Raw genomic sequence first — 14,302 nt, forward strand, 5'->3', positions numbered from 1 at the left:
GCGGCGACGACAAACAGGTGAAGATTTCCAGTTGACTGGTAGAGACGGACACTCTGCAGCTCACTGTGGAACTGAAACGCTCCTGGAAAATAATAAAAAAAAGAAAAGAGTAAAGCAACACAGAATAAATCAATGAATGCATCTCGACGACGCCAGCGCTCTGTCTTACCAATGGCGCTGGTCTCGAAAAAAAGTGTGACGATGCAGAAGAGGTTGACATTAGCATTATAAACGGTGAACTCAGCAAACAACGCCCTGGTGGACAAATCCAACCATTTGTTCCTGAACAGATAATCAAGTGTTCTGTGAATGAAAACAACAACATTAGGGCTGTGTACTGGTGAGAATCTGGTGATACCATACAAAGGGGCAACGATACGATATATATTGTGATATACTGTGATCCTAGTCTCAGACTCTGTTCCATCTGAACATCAGTTCCTAACACTGGAACAGAGGGATCTACATTTGGAATCACTAGAGAAGAAAGAAAAGAAAAAGAACATGAACCAACACCAGGAATATTGAACTGGGAATTGGTGAGAAAAAAAATCAATACACTGTATAACAAAATGAAATATTGTGATATTTCAGTGTATCCATATTTTCTCTCTAACGCACACAAACAGTGACCTAATTAACAAATCCAGCATAAATAAGAGCAGAGGTTGTGCAATAAAACAACCTGACACGCAGTGTTCTCCTCAATCCCATGCACACCCACAGAGACTGCCATTGTTAATGAAAATTCCTTGAATTGTTTAAAAGGCCAACCATTCTCATCACCTGCACACCAGGGCACCTCCTGAGACCGTGCCATTCTATAGTATTGCAATTTTTCAGTGTATTAATATTTTCTTACACACATTTTTTTTTAATTCTTATCTGTAAACCAGTCCTGGAAAGAGAAAGGAATGAGTTTTTAACATCTACATGTGAACAGACTGATTGCATTGGGACTCATTCAGAAAATCTCAGAACTCTTCTGTCCAAATCTTATCAGCTCGTAAACATGCAGTACCTGCTGGCGTTATTTAAATCTGGGCCGAGCTCTGCCACGAAGCCGCCCCCCCTGTAGAGATGCATTTTGCCCCACACAGGGTAAGCCCTCAGCTGAGTCTGTGTCTGGTACGTCCACGGGCTGGCGACGGCGGCGGCGGCTGTAATATTGTGTGTAGGTTGTGTCCAGCCGGTGTCATAGGAGTTCACGTCCTCTCCCTCCCAGGAGTACGGTGCATGGCAGTCTGGTGTGATCTGCTGCAGGTTGGCTGCTGTCTGACACGACTGCTGCTGTATTCTCAGCTGGCGTAGGCGTGCGTTTCCCACAAGCTTAGACTTTCCATCTGTGATGAATCCTGAAGCACAGCATTTCACAGTCAAATTCAGTATAAAGATGCAGGTAATAATGATTTGGTGTTCCAATCACAACAACATAATAAAAATAATAATAATGTTTTGAACGTTATTGGTCTCTCACTGCTGCAACAGACAGGTATTCGCGTCCTTTGGGACTCAAACCCAGGACTACCTCGGAGGCAGGCATGCTAACCACTACACCATGGATCCATTACCACCAAGTGGCTAAGACACATGATTCATTTTCTCTTCCAAACCGAGGGGAATTTAACCGCTGAGCTCATCAAACCTACAGCGACAGAACAGCCCAGAAGGTTCAGGAAGTTTCATAGGCTGGAGTTGATGGACGTTGAGGCTGCGTTCATTCATTTCTCTTCAGTTTGTATGCAGCACAAGTTTGGTGTCAGTCAGACATGAAAGAGGTTTTTGTGGGTAAGTCAAATAGAGACGAGGGAGCAATAATTAGTGAAGGACAGAGAGATAATGGGATGAATGTGGGACGCACAGTAAAGTGACCCGAGAGTTTACTGTTTGATTTATTCATTTGCTCTCACCACGTGATTATGCAGCTTCTACAAATGAAGTCCAATATGACCTTTGAAATTGTACTTTTCTTTTCTAACATCCAGAAAAAGGATGAAAAATAAAAGAAAAACATTACCGACCTTTTATTCTTTAACTGAGACATGAAGTGAACTGAAAGTGAAATTACTGTGACACAGCACATCACTGCAGTCCACAAAACGTGACGTCACCAAAGTCAGCAGTGTGTGGGGACGGTGCCTTGCTCAGTGCATCTGACTTGGCAGCTTTGGACTCAAACCCGAAACCTTCCAGACCCAAGTCCTTGTCCTTATCCACTGTTTCTGATGCTACGCACTCGTGAAAGTCGCTGAGTCTGAAACGCGAAGCTTGTTGTTGACTGGCCCAAAAGTTTTTAGTGTTTTTTTACAAATATTATAGATAACTAAAAACATTGTTCTAACACCTGGACAGAGGCTTTTTTTTTGTAAAATCATCATCGTACTGATTTTTTCTCAGGGATATTTTTCATCTCACTCTGCCACACTTTCAGGTAGATAATGATTCAAATTGGTTCTGGTTTGGTTCCAAACATTGTCTGAGTAAGAAAAATGTGCCAAATGAAAAACGAATCACCAATTGCCAAAAAAATGATGGAGGAAAATAAAATAAAAAATGGCTAATACTGGTGAAGAGTGCATCATAAAAACTGAAAGGGAATTAATAGTTAGTGAGCAGCGGACGAACTGAAATGGAACTGGACAACTGACATTCCATGAAGAACTTCTCTGACTCCAGAGAGAGTTTCAGGACGGAGTGAGGGAGAACAGACGCAGACGCTTGGTCTCAGAGTAAGAAGGAGGCAGATGGTCAACTGTGATGAAAGAAAAAAATAGATTTGTTTTTTTTTTTTACCTGGATAATTTCCAAATAGATTAGAAAGTAGAGACGTGTTGGCCCACTGGAAGACGTCCCTGAGGCTCATGCTCTGTGAAATGGCTGGGTCGAAGCTGGTCCGGATGTGCTGCTTCAGTAAAAAGGCGTTTGGATCTTTCTGACCATAAGCCACCAGCAGTAACATCCACATGAACCCTGTGTAGACTGGAGAACACCATACAACAGTAGAAGGTTCAGATCCACAGCTCACGACATCTGCACGCCTCAAATGTGTGACGTATGCTTTAAATTAGCTTTACCTGAGAGGTTAATGAATTACACTTAAAAAACCAAATGACTTAAAAAAACAAAAATTAATTCAAAGAAAAAGTCAGAAAGGCAGAACAAAAAATGTTTTTATGAACGCACAAATGTCAGATTTGCCTGGAAACTGATAATAGTAATTAAAAAAAAAAAGTCCAAGCAGCTTATGCAAATGAACAGATGTCCAACTTCCACAACTGTTTTTCAGTGGATGATGGGATTGGATGCTGGTGATTTGGGTGAACTGTCAACACAGCGGCCAGTGTTTCTTCTACTTACTGAAAATCTCCCTCAGAAAAGCCACAGCTTTTTGCTCAATCATCTGGTTCCTTCTCATCCTCTCCACGTCTGCAGGAAGCGGTGGTTCATACTGACTCCTGTGCTGCGCCACTCTCTGCTGGTTCCTGCCTTCATCTGTGAACAGAACACAGAGTCAGTCCCTGCTGTGTAAACAAACACATTACATATTAGGTTTTGTAATCTTTTTTTTTTTTTACCTGGACTCGAGTCACTAAATGCCACATTATGAAAATCGTCCTCATCAACTTTCTTTATAACAAGGGCGAAAAATGCAGCAAAGCAGAGCACCTGTGTTAGGAGGAACAGATGAATCTACCTGTGACCTCGTGCATAAAAAATATTTCTGATTATAAAAAAAAAACTGGGAAAATCCTGTTCTTCCTCACCTTTATTGGCTGAGTGATGAGCACACTTTGGAAGAAGGACACCACCATGGAGACCAACCAGCTGATGGAGCGCTCCTTCCCAAATTTCAAACCATAAAGCATTGTGAAATACGAGGTCACGGCACCTGTGGCAGCTACCAGGAACCAGCCGACAAAAACAAACCACCAGGGCAGACCTCCGTGACAGCATCCTTTCTTCGCCCGCTCCTCGTCGTCGCTGCCTCCTGGAGGAGCCGGCCTGTAAGTGATGGAAGTAAGAATGATTTCACAGCCTGAAGTGAAGCAGGGTTCCATGATGAAGTGGTGTGCTTCAGTACTTCTCTAGTTCTTCAAAGTTGGCTGCATGAAGCTGATCCTGAAGAAAGCTCTTAATGCCCTGGACCTGCTGAAGTGCCCGTCTGTAGCTCTGGGGGGCAGAGGGGCAGGAAGAGTCCAGCAGACTCAGCTCTTCGTGGATGTGACACAGCTGTCTGTACAGATATTTGGTTTTGTTGTCCTTCTGACTGCTTTCTGCTGCGTGCAGATGAAAACAGGGGTTATTCTGTGTAATGTGTGTCCTGCCAGGTCAAAGGTGAGTGTTTTTGCTTTGAAATTCAGTTTGATGTGAGGAATGAACACACACTGTCCACACAGCGACAGACAACACTCACGTTTACATTAACACATATTCTCAGATTATGTTCAATTTGTCAGCGATCTTGATCTTGATTTTTCCAGGTCGTGGGGGACTTTATTTCATCTAAACTGATTTGCTGTGAGCTCTTCCACAACAGCATGGATATTCTCTGTGGTCTGATGCTGCAAATGTGCAAATTAACTAGTGCGAACTGTTGTTTGTTGTGCAAAGTAAAGCTCAGAGTAAAGTGCATTGAACTGGAAAAGCCAAGATGAAACAAACACGTGGAGGAGCACGTGCAGGGAGCTGCAGACACAGATGACCTTCTTAAATCATGAAAATATTTTGCTGTTTCTTTTTTTTCTCCATCCAACCATGCAGAAAACACAATACTTTTTTCTTTTTTTTTTCATGGACAATGGTACAGCACCTGGTATCTGGGGCTGCAGACGGTCGTGAGGGTGAAGTGTTTTTGATTCTGCACATTCACTGCTGTTGAACTTTCTTCTCACGAAATCCTCCACCACGGAGAGAACTGCATTTATATCTGTGTTTTCCAGTCCAAACTCACACTCTGTGGCTGGTTTATTACCCTTGATGCCCTTACAGAGTGAAAGGGCAATTCTGGAGATATCCTAAAGAAGAAAAAGAAAAAAAAAGTTTTTAATTTTACACATTATTAGCACTTTATGTTACAGATAGACGCAAAGAAAACCTTGGTGATCCTTTCTAGTGCGACGTCAACGTTCATGCTGGAAACAGCCTGGGAGGCAGGAGTCTGTGTTGTTCTCCGCTTCAGAGCATCCGATGTTTTTGCTTTGCTCTTGCAGCACGTCATCTCCCAGGGCCGACAGTTTCTGAAGACACTGACGATCAGCAGGTTGATCGGAAACATGATGAATGAACTCTGAACTCCGATCATGAACTGCTGGAAGGTGAACTCAAAGTGGCCTGGGTTCAGAGACAAGTGGAGGGAGTGGTTGTCATGGTGACAAAATAACATGATGGGAGAAGTGAGACACAGTGTGATGGAGTGACTGTACCCAGGTCCATGGTCTGCTCTGACGGATCAGCGGGGATTCCATAGAACATCAGGCTGGTGAGCATGGTGCAGAGCAGCAGAGAGAAACAGCAGGAGACTCTCTGGACACTGGTGAAGGGGCTGCCTGCTGGACGGCTGACCACTGAATACCACAGGTGCCCATCACTCAAATCCTTTGAGGTCTTCATAAAAAATAAATTGCTGACGAAATAAACAAAGTTAGAAGAGTGACTTTATAGTATAGTAAAAAAAAAAAACAAGCAAAAAAATGTCAATAAAGGGACAAGAGCTGATCTAAAAATCACAGGATTTCTTTTTATTTGACAACTGTGAACAGTCTGTCTCCTGCATTTTTAACTTACTATAACCTGTGGTGACCCAACTTAGAAACAGAGTAGCAAAAATATAACTGAAAAATGATGGAGGAAATGATAACAGGTCCAAGGCCAACAAAAAATATTTAATAATTGAACAGTGGGAACGATAGCAGTCCAGTTCACAAAAGTTTTAACCCTGTGAAATCTGGTTTTCTATCTGCACTCAGTTTGTCCAGTGACACCTAACTTATTAATATTATTTTATTATTTTAAATGTAGTTAAGTTCTCTGTTTGGACAACCTTTTTTGGGGGGTAATTTCAAGGTCAAGTTTTCTTCACCTAAATCCCTTTAAATCCATTTCTGTTGCAACAGGGAACGTTTTATCCAGGGAACAATCGCCCATGTCGACGGCCAGCCAGGAGTTGCACAGAAAGTGCCATTTCTGGTGTGTCTGCAGATCCTGCACCATGACATGTCCAACAAACCTGACACAAAACAAAGGTGTGTTATAGAGGTGACAAAAAAAAGTAGGGATGTCCGATATCAACCGATACTGATATAGGCTGTCCAATATCAACCGATACTGATATAGGCCTGGTAATAATTATTTATTTATCTGAACAAACCACCAAATGAGTATGAGATTAATTAAATGAGCTGTTTTATTATACAGACTTTTTTTAGGGCACAAATCGCCCTGCGAAACCCAGACATTGCTTTATCGGAGAAAAAAACCCCCCCGATAACAATTCAAATAATAACCTGCAGTTTAGAAAAGTTGATGTTTATCTGCACAGCCCTCGAGTCTGGAGAACAATTTCTCTGTGGCGGAATTCACTGGCATAAAGTAATCAAATTCATTACATTTTGGATTCCACAAAGAATATTTATAAAATATTGCGTGAGTTTCTCTCCATACCTGGCTAGTGAAACCATGCTTTTTGCAAATACCACTTTCATAAAAAATAAAAAAATACTCTGACAGAAACATTTTCTTGAATTGCAACCGATTTACTAGAATTTCAGTTGATGCGACTCGATGACGACAGACATAATCTGCCGTGTCTGGAGGTGGAGGCTGGATTATCTCTGTACTTCAGACACCAGAGCGGAGGAATGTAAAGAAGGGGCTTTTATTTGACCTCTCTAAATGCCGAAGGTTAGGTAACTACTAGAACGAGAACTGCAGTAATATTGACCATTACAACATTATTTACATATTTATATAACCAGCCCATGTTCTATTAATAGACACGTACTGTATGTACCGTGAGTATATGTGTTTATTAATCCAGATTTAAAAGTCTGTGAAAAGAATTTAGCCAAATAACAAAACATATTTACCCGCGTTTGTTTTTTTTTTTGCTTTTTTACAATCTCCATTAGAAAACATTTGCAAATATACATTTGAAAAAAAGGCCTACCAAGCAGGATGGCGCCCTCTGTTGTTATGCCACAGCCTGATGCCCAGCAGGTCTCCCAGAGAGAAGGGTGTCGTCAGCAGAAAATAATTTACTGAACCTCTCTCAAACAGACTTTTCTTTTTATCCGTCAGGTGGTGGGGTTCACTGTTGTCGTCAGCTCCCAGCAGTGTTATTGTAACCTAAATGAAACCATTTTTATTTTTATTTATTTACATGATACAGTATAGTTAAAATACAAGTACACTTTTATCAAATATTTGGACGGTAAAAGTAAAAACCCTGAACTGAGAACAGGGTAAAAAAAACAAAAAAACTTCCTGGCCATAAATAATTAAATTAAATGATCACAGACAAACTGTGCAACAAACACATGGAAATAAATGGTTAATGTTCCTGAAACTCAGCTGTGGATTTCCAAGTATACTTGGTGGAGTCTGTGCCTAAAACTAAAATTACCTGAGAGGAAGTTGAAGCTCCTCTGCGAAGCCCCGTGTTTACACTCAGCAGGTAGTTGTATTCATCCATCGGGTTGTTATCCTCCAGCACAGTCACCTTCAGCTGCATGTTGTCCATTTTAGACAGATTAAGATTAAGAACAGATTTTAAAGTATTTGGGACACGATTCTGAATCCTATAATGTAAAACGTGAGCATGTCCCTTCATCAGGGGTCACAGATGACAAACTGAGGCCCGGGGGCCAGATCTGGCCCGCAGTGTAATTATATTTGGTCCAATGAGATCATATCAAACGTGTACTAGAGTTGCCCCCCCCCCGTATATAGACCCTATTTACGAGATATGTTACAGCAGATACATTTTGTTTTTTTGGACGGCTACAGATAAAGAGACAAAATAAATATCAAATCCTGCTGATGTGTGTTTTATTTCAATTTAATTTCTCATATGTTTATAATATAGTAACAGTTTAATTTTTGACCTGCTTGTTGACTAGTTTTATTTTTATAATATACCCTGCAGGCACCTTAGGTAGTCCATGGGGGCTACCAGGTGACTCCCCCCCCCCCCGGCGCTCCTCAGTAACAGTTTAATTTTTGACCTGCTTGTTGACTAGTTTTATTTTTATAATATACCCTGCAGGCACCTTAGGTAGTCCATGGGGGCTACCAGGTGACTCCCCCCCCCCAGGGCATCTATAACCCAGGTACGCCGGGAGAAGACTTTAACACAAACAATGAAAGTTTAAATTTGTTTCTAATATTAAAAAATTTAACAGATGATTCAATTCCATAAATAAATAACGTACACTCTACCTTGGCAGTGTCTTGATTGTCTTTTCGTCGTGCCCACACGAGTACCAGCAGATAAACCACAATGAGTGCAACCACAAAGCACACGACGACAGGGTTGTCAGCGAAGGTGGCAAACAGCTGAGCAGAACGAGACGGGTCGACGAGGTTGGGAGTCACAAAGAAGGAGCTCCCGAAAAAGGTGAGATGGTTGCAGAGGCAGTGGGTGACCAAAGGCGTGGTGTCCACGCCGACCTTCAAACAGAGCAGACGTTACGATGTCTTTGTTCTGACGCTGAAGATGAGGTTAAGATGGTGGTTAAACTTGACAGAGAATCACTTCACTCACCTTACACCCGTCCACACTCCACTCCTGTGTTGATTCATTCCAGAACTTGCATGCAGCAGAGATGGACGTGACTGATAAAGTAGCATTGATGGATTTAATTCCTGGTCCTACCATGGGCCTCACTACCAGGTAGTAGACTCCAGTTTTCCCCTGTAAGTCTTTAGGGTCTACAATCCACGTGTATCTCTGCTCTGCATCAGACAGAAGTCAAGACAGGTCACTGTAGCTCTTTATCAGATATTTAGTGTTTCTGTGAGGGTGAGTCAAAATATTCTAAGTTGAAAAACAAATTATTGTAAATTACTCACCATGAAACCACTCAATTCTAAGTCTAAACTCGTCTGCAGTGCTGTTAGCTAGTTCAAAACCAGTTGCAAAGATTAATATTCATTCATTGAAAAATTGGATAAATGCTGTCAAACAAACACAGCTTGACAAAGAAATAAAAACTGGAAATAAATAAAACAGCTGGATACACCACTGAGGCCTGTCCTAATTTGTATTAATGATTAAAACCAGATCATTTTTAGATTAGTACCTCTGTCTTTTTAAATTTTAAACTTACCCTTGCACATTTGACAAACAGCAAAAATGATTACCCAGTGTACTTCCTGGTTGAGGCATCTCAGTCATTGCAACATGTTGATCCTCAGTGGGGTAAGTCAAATAACCGAGGTATACCCTGAATGGTAACGGATCCTCTGATGGAAACATCTGTATTATTAGGGAAGATCAGGAGTGATGTTAGAGTACATCTATAATTATTAATATTATTATTATTTCTGTAGCAGAACCAAAAGAGAACCTTTAGCACCAGTGGAGAGTCAGATGAAATAATGTCCACGGTCATTGTGCTGTAGTTCCCCAGGTCCAGGACTGAGGTGTTGACCAGGTCACCTCCAGGCCTCGGCAGAAATATCTGTGTCAACAGTAACTTATCGAGTGAGACTTATTAATGAACACATTTAAAAAATGTTTCGTTTTTTTATCTAGGGAATAACGACCTCCTTATAATAACACTGACTAATGCAGTGTTTGACTAACATAATCACCTGCTGCTTTTTTATGAGTAAGGTCCATGAACGTCTAAACATATTTCTCAAAATGTGTTGCTTCACTATTCCTTAGGAGGGAAAGGAGGTCAATGTAGAATCTAGACCTTGAAATCATCTGATTTAATTTGGTCTTTATTGTCTTTGTCTTTATTGATCTATGTTAAATTAAAAGGCACAACAGTCAAATACTCTTCCACTAGGTGGCAGCAGATGGCTATGAAAACTTAGTGATAGAGACTCAAAGATGAGGAAGATTTTTATGTGAGTCTTTCTTCAATTCCTGCGAGGTCATCGTATTTTATTACATATACTTTTATAATATTCTTGTTGCTGGTGTGGGGTTTTTTAAATATGCGCCATGGCTCAAAAAAAAAATCTGTTAAACAAGGGTTAAGATTTATTACAAAGTACTACTCAGAGTGACGTATTGAAAACAGGAAATGTACTTACCTCAATATCTTCCATTAAATTCTTTATTTTAATAACGGAGCCGTTTGCCGTGGTGAGGCTCAGATCAACTATTTTGCCACTGATGTTTCCGTTTCCGTTCTCACTCCATGAAAATATATTTTCTTCTAAAAACACCATCTGAAAAATGTGGAAGAACAAAATACAGACTCCTACAGTTTTGATAAAATGCTGTAAAACAGATCAGTACTTGTCGAACTTACTCGTAAATCCACCGTTTCTTCTGGAGGAAACATGCTCAAGGATAGAGCTGGTAAAGAGAATGAAGGGCAGGTACAGTTGGGAAAATGTAGAGGTTGTTTCTGCACACTTCCCAGGGTCACTCTGTTAAAAGAAACAGATTTTTTTTTTTTACAAAACCACCAAGAAATGTTACATTTTACATTATACTACTACTACTGAATTCTCCAGGAGGAACCTGTTCCCACTAGAAATCAAGATATATTATTAAATATGGAGGCATCACAGAGCTGCTGTCAATATTTGAGAGACGACAGACTTTGGATCTCTGGTGAATATTCACCCTCTGATGCCTACATGACTGGTGTGAGAGAGATTTGGCAGAAATGTTACTGTGTATCAATCACGCAGACAGGAAGTCGGGCTTATAAAGAAACAGGCTGCAACATTACCGAGGTTAAAAATATACTATTCTGAACCAGGATCAATGCTTCTGCAGCTGGTGGTCTGGTTACTGATGAGTACCTGTTCCTGGATCACTCCTCTTAATGGATTGAGCAGAAATAACCCTTTCTGGTTTCTTTCCTATTTATTCAGAGTCATTTTTGCATTACATAAAGAAGAAAAGTGGCTTCTATAAAACTTACCTGCTCACAAAAACACCAATGTTTTCATGCTGAATAATAGTTGGAGCCTCGTTTACAGTTTTGAATATTAACAGAGCACTCTGTGTATTTCTCAGCACAGTGAGAAGAGCATCAGAGGTGTTTTTCTGAAAAAGACGTGATTGTTCATTAATGCCTGGAGGTTTCTCAGATTTCCATTAGCAGATGTGAGTCAATTATATTTCTAGGGGATATCTCCTAGATCAGCCAAATTAGTAATGTATAATCTCATAAAGACAAGTAGTAATAAAGTAATGTAACGGTCTACTTTACAGTAGCAAAGTTTTCTTGTTGTTGGTGAGTGAAATAGTGATAAAAAGGTTTTCACAGACTATTTTAGAGCTACTGGCAGAAAGCATGAAAATAAAGAACTTACAGTTGAAAAATAATTCAGGACGTTGCCGACTCCTTCTACAATTGCGTTGGCTACAATCTGTGTTTCTATGAAGTTTTCTTTACTTTTGTTCAGATCCATGTGAAGCAGAGACGAGCTGAGGTTCACAAATAATGACAAAGCCATTTCCTGGATTGAGGGAAAAAAAGAAATTAAGTTAGCTGATCCAAAGATTCAATACAACTATTTGTGATTTGTTTTCTCATTTATTTTACCATACCTGTGAAGAGGTGCTAAGATCAGTGTCTTTTGCACAAACAGCAGTGAGAAACATGATTTTACCTGTGAAGAGGTGCTAAGGTCAGTGTCTTTTGCACAAACAGCAGTGAGACATCTGGCCACAACTTCAACTTCCATCGGAGTGGTCGGGGGCACGTCTTGTACAACACTCAATAATATTTCAAGCATCTCCTCACGTAACTTCCACAGATATAGGAAAAGATAAGGATGTTGGAGTTTGTTTTCAGTCACAAAAAATACTTAAGATTCAGAAGAGAAACTACGTGTGACTTCAATATTTACCACAGATAGAAAAACAATAACTGTCATCTTTAATTAAAGTAGATAACATCTATTTTCCATAAAGACTTCCATTTTAAAATAACATGACCAAAAACATAATGCAGGGGAGACAGAGCGCCATCTTTCTTTTTCAGTGACGCAGAATTAACTTGTCAGCCTGTAGGCCATGTTCTTTAGGCAGTTGTGTAAATGAATGTAGATGTTTGATAAATTTCAATCTTAAATAAAAAATGAATATGGGTAACAGATCAATCACGTCAAACTAAAGGCTTGCGGGCTTAATATGGGTAACAGATCACGTCAAACTAAAGGCTTGCGGGCTAATCTTTGCCCATTAAGTCTGACAGGCAGTGCTGGACCACTACATTTGATTTTTTTTTTTTCCTTTGCTCAATGCTTTTTTAAACTCTGTCTAGTTCTTCAGTAGGACATGCAGTATAGTCTTGACTAATCATTGACTAGGATGAGGACTTTTTTTTGTTAAATTTAACATTGTATCATTGTATTAATACAGTTCAGACATCCTCGGTTTACCATTTGTCTTTCAGCAGGGTGAGGGTCATCTGTATGGCTGTTCAGTGTGTTGGCCACAGAAGCCATAATTTGTCCCACTGTTTCTCCTGACAGAAGTCCTTCAGCCTTCAGTTGAGCCACAGCATTCTCCACAGATGACCTCAGAACGTCCACTGAGGATTCAGACGTCTCAGCTGAGTCCAGCACCTGTGCAGAAAAAGCCTTTTGTTAAAGGATGCAGAGGCGAAAACGGCAACAATTTACGTCGACCACACGTTGACAAACCTGTGCAGTTACAGTGGTCTCAAGAACAAACTTGTTTTTTTTGGCGGTCGCTGTGATCAACAGGTTGAAGTCGGAGCCGCGGTCTCCAACCGGAAGGAAGACAGACGTAACTTCACTGTTTGGACTGCAGCGCAGATGCTTCTCTGATTGGACGAGACAACAACTCTCTTACACAGAAAATAAGAACTTATGTACCTCATACCTGAGCTTTACTGTTTAATGTTTTTCATATTTTTGACTCTTCAGTCAAAGCAGGACTCAGTCAGACAACATGTTGGATAACGCAATCCAAGCTCTGATTTGTAGTAAGAGTAGTTTCTGCACTGACATCCTCCTGTCTACTGCTGACTGGAGCATCCGTACGTAGACTCACAGACTTCAGACTCACCTGCGACTGGTGAGTCTCTCACACTGACTCCTTCTTCTCTGTCGGACATTGTTATGTATTATTGACAGACTACATGGAAAACAGACTCTCCTTTTCTTTGATTCAGTATCTAACCAGACATGAACGTTGTGTATTTATCTATACATTCCCACTCAGTCAGAGAAGCTCATGTCAGTTCCCACACAACTTTAACATTTTTACAACATCACGTCATGTTTATAACTGTTCATAATAATTTCTACATCGGCTCTAAAGAACCAGAAGAGACACACACAGCACTCCGTAATATTTCTGTATATAGATAAAAAAAACTAAATAGAATGACCTCATTAATGTGTGTTTTTTTAATCAGGTTGCCAGTTCACCAAAACTAGCTGACACTTTTTTACTTCATACAGTCTGACTCTGCCTCACCTAAACAGTTTAGGTGATTTAAACAACCTGTACAACCTGCAACGTCACATCCTCCACTTGACCTGTTGACCTTGCATTAGCATAATTTGACTCCATGACAATGTGTAAAAAAAACTTCCCCCCGGTTGTGAAACAATACAGACAACCGGAGCAGGGAACGTTGGTGCTACAGCTTATGTCGAAAGGATGGAGGACTGATCCCAGTGAGGGCACGATGCTACATGAGAGACCGTCAGGACTGATGGAGGCAGAGGTGCTGGTAGGTGGTGTGACCGGAGCGTCGGTGGATCCCACAGCTGCGGCTGTAGTGGTAGCAGCTGCGCCCTCTGTGGTGGGAGTTGGACTCACCACGGAGGACGACGACGACGGCTTGATGGTGTACGTTGTGAACATTGGCATATTTATCCCTTGATTTCCAAAGAGAAAGAGACACATGTTGGATGTGAGTTACTTCAACCAGATCCAATTTTGGTATGAACTGATATATGACATATACGCACCAGTGGTCACTACCACAGTGACATCTTGACCCTGACTCTCGGCCAGGCTGAGCTTGTGTTGGCTCACAGTGTACTCAGTCCCACCATGCTGCGTCTGTGTGAGTGGCCTTTTCTCAGACTCTCTGTAGCAGCTTCTGGTCTCTGTCTGTAAAAAAAA

General features: G+C 40.9%; 1 protein-coding gene across 1 annotated transcript in view; it reads right to left on the reverse strand.

Annotated features, from left to right (window-relative positions):
* LOC103392474 (polycystic kidney disease protein 1-like 2) overlaps nt 1-13,423 on the reverse strand; it is a 14,270-nt gene extending 847 nt beyond the window's left edge. Inside the window, exons 1-25 of the mRNA XM_025063741.1 lie at nt 12,844-13,423; nt 12,580-12,765; nt 11,806-11,943; nt 11,506-11,652; nt 11,112-11,236; nt 10,488-10,608; nt 10,267-10,404; nt 9,567-9,680; nt 9,361-9,475; nt 8,762-8,952; nt 8,437-8,667; nt 7,622-7,723; nt 7,166-7,344; nt 6,080-6,226; nt 5,424-5,623; nt 5,096-5,331; nt 4,811-5,015; nt 4,082-4,277; nt 3,765-4,002; nt 3,576-3,666; nt 3,358-3,492; nt 2,794-2,979; nt 1,022-1,355; nt 170-303; nt 3-82 (exon numbers count right to left, since the gene is read on the reverse strand). Of these exons, the coding sequence (XP_024919509.1) occupies nt 3-82; nt 170-303; nt 1,022-1,355; nt 2,794-2,979; nt 3,358-3,492; nt 3,576-3,666; nt 3,765-4,002; nt 4,082-4,277; nt 4,811-5,015; nt 5,096-5,331; nt 5,424-5,623; nt 6,080-6,226; nt 7,166-7,344; nt 7,622-7,723; nt 8,437-8,667; nt 8,762-8,952; nt 9,361-9,475; nt 9,567-9,680; nt 10,267-10,404; nt 10,488-10,608; nt 11,112-11,236; nt 11,506-11,652; nt 11,806-11,943; nt 12,580-12,645 (3,849 nt within the window). The 5' untranslated portion in view covers nt 12,646-12,765; nt 12,844-13,423. The remainder of the gene's footprint in view (nt 1-2; nt 83-169; nt 304-1,021; nt 1,356-2,793; nt 2,980-3,357; nt 3,493-3,575; nt 3,667-3,764; nt 4,003-4,081; nt 4,278-4,810; nt 5,016-5,095; nt 5,332-5,423; nt 5,624-6,079; nt 6,227-7,165; nt 7,345-7,621; nt 7,724-8,436; nt 8,668-8,761; nt 8,953-9,360; nt 9,476-9,566; nt 9,681-10,266; nt 10,405-10,487; nt 10,609-11,111; nt 11,237-11,505; nt 11,653-11,805; nt 11,944-12,579; nt 12,766-12,843) is intronic.
* Nucleotides 13,424-14,302: the final 879 nt, after the last annotated feature.

Source organism: Cynoglossus semilaevis, chromosome 16, assembly GCF_000523025.1.
Source record: "Cynoglossus semilaevis isolate Cse_v1.0 chromosome 16, Cse_v1.0, whole genome shotgun sequence".
Taxonomy (NCBI): domain Eukaryota; kingdom Metazoa; phylum Chordata; class Actinopteri; order Pleuronectiformes; family Cynoglossidae; genus Cynoglossus; species Cynoglossus semilaevis.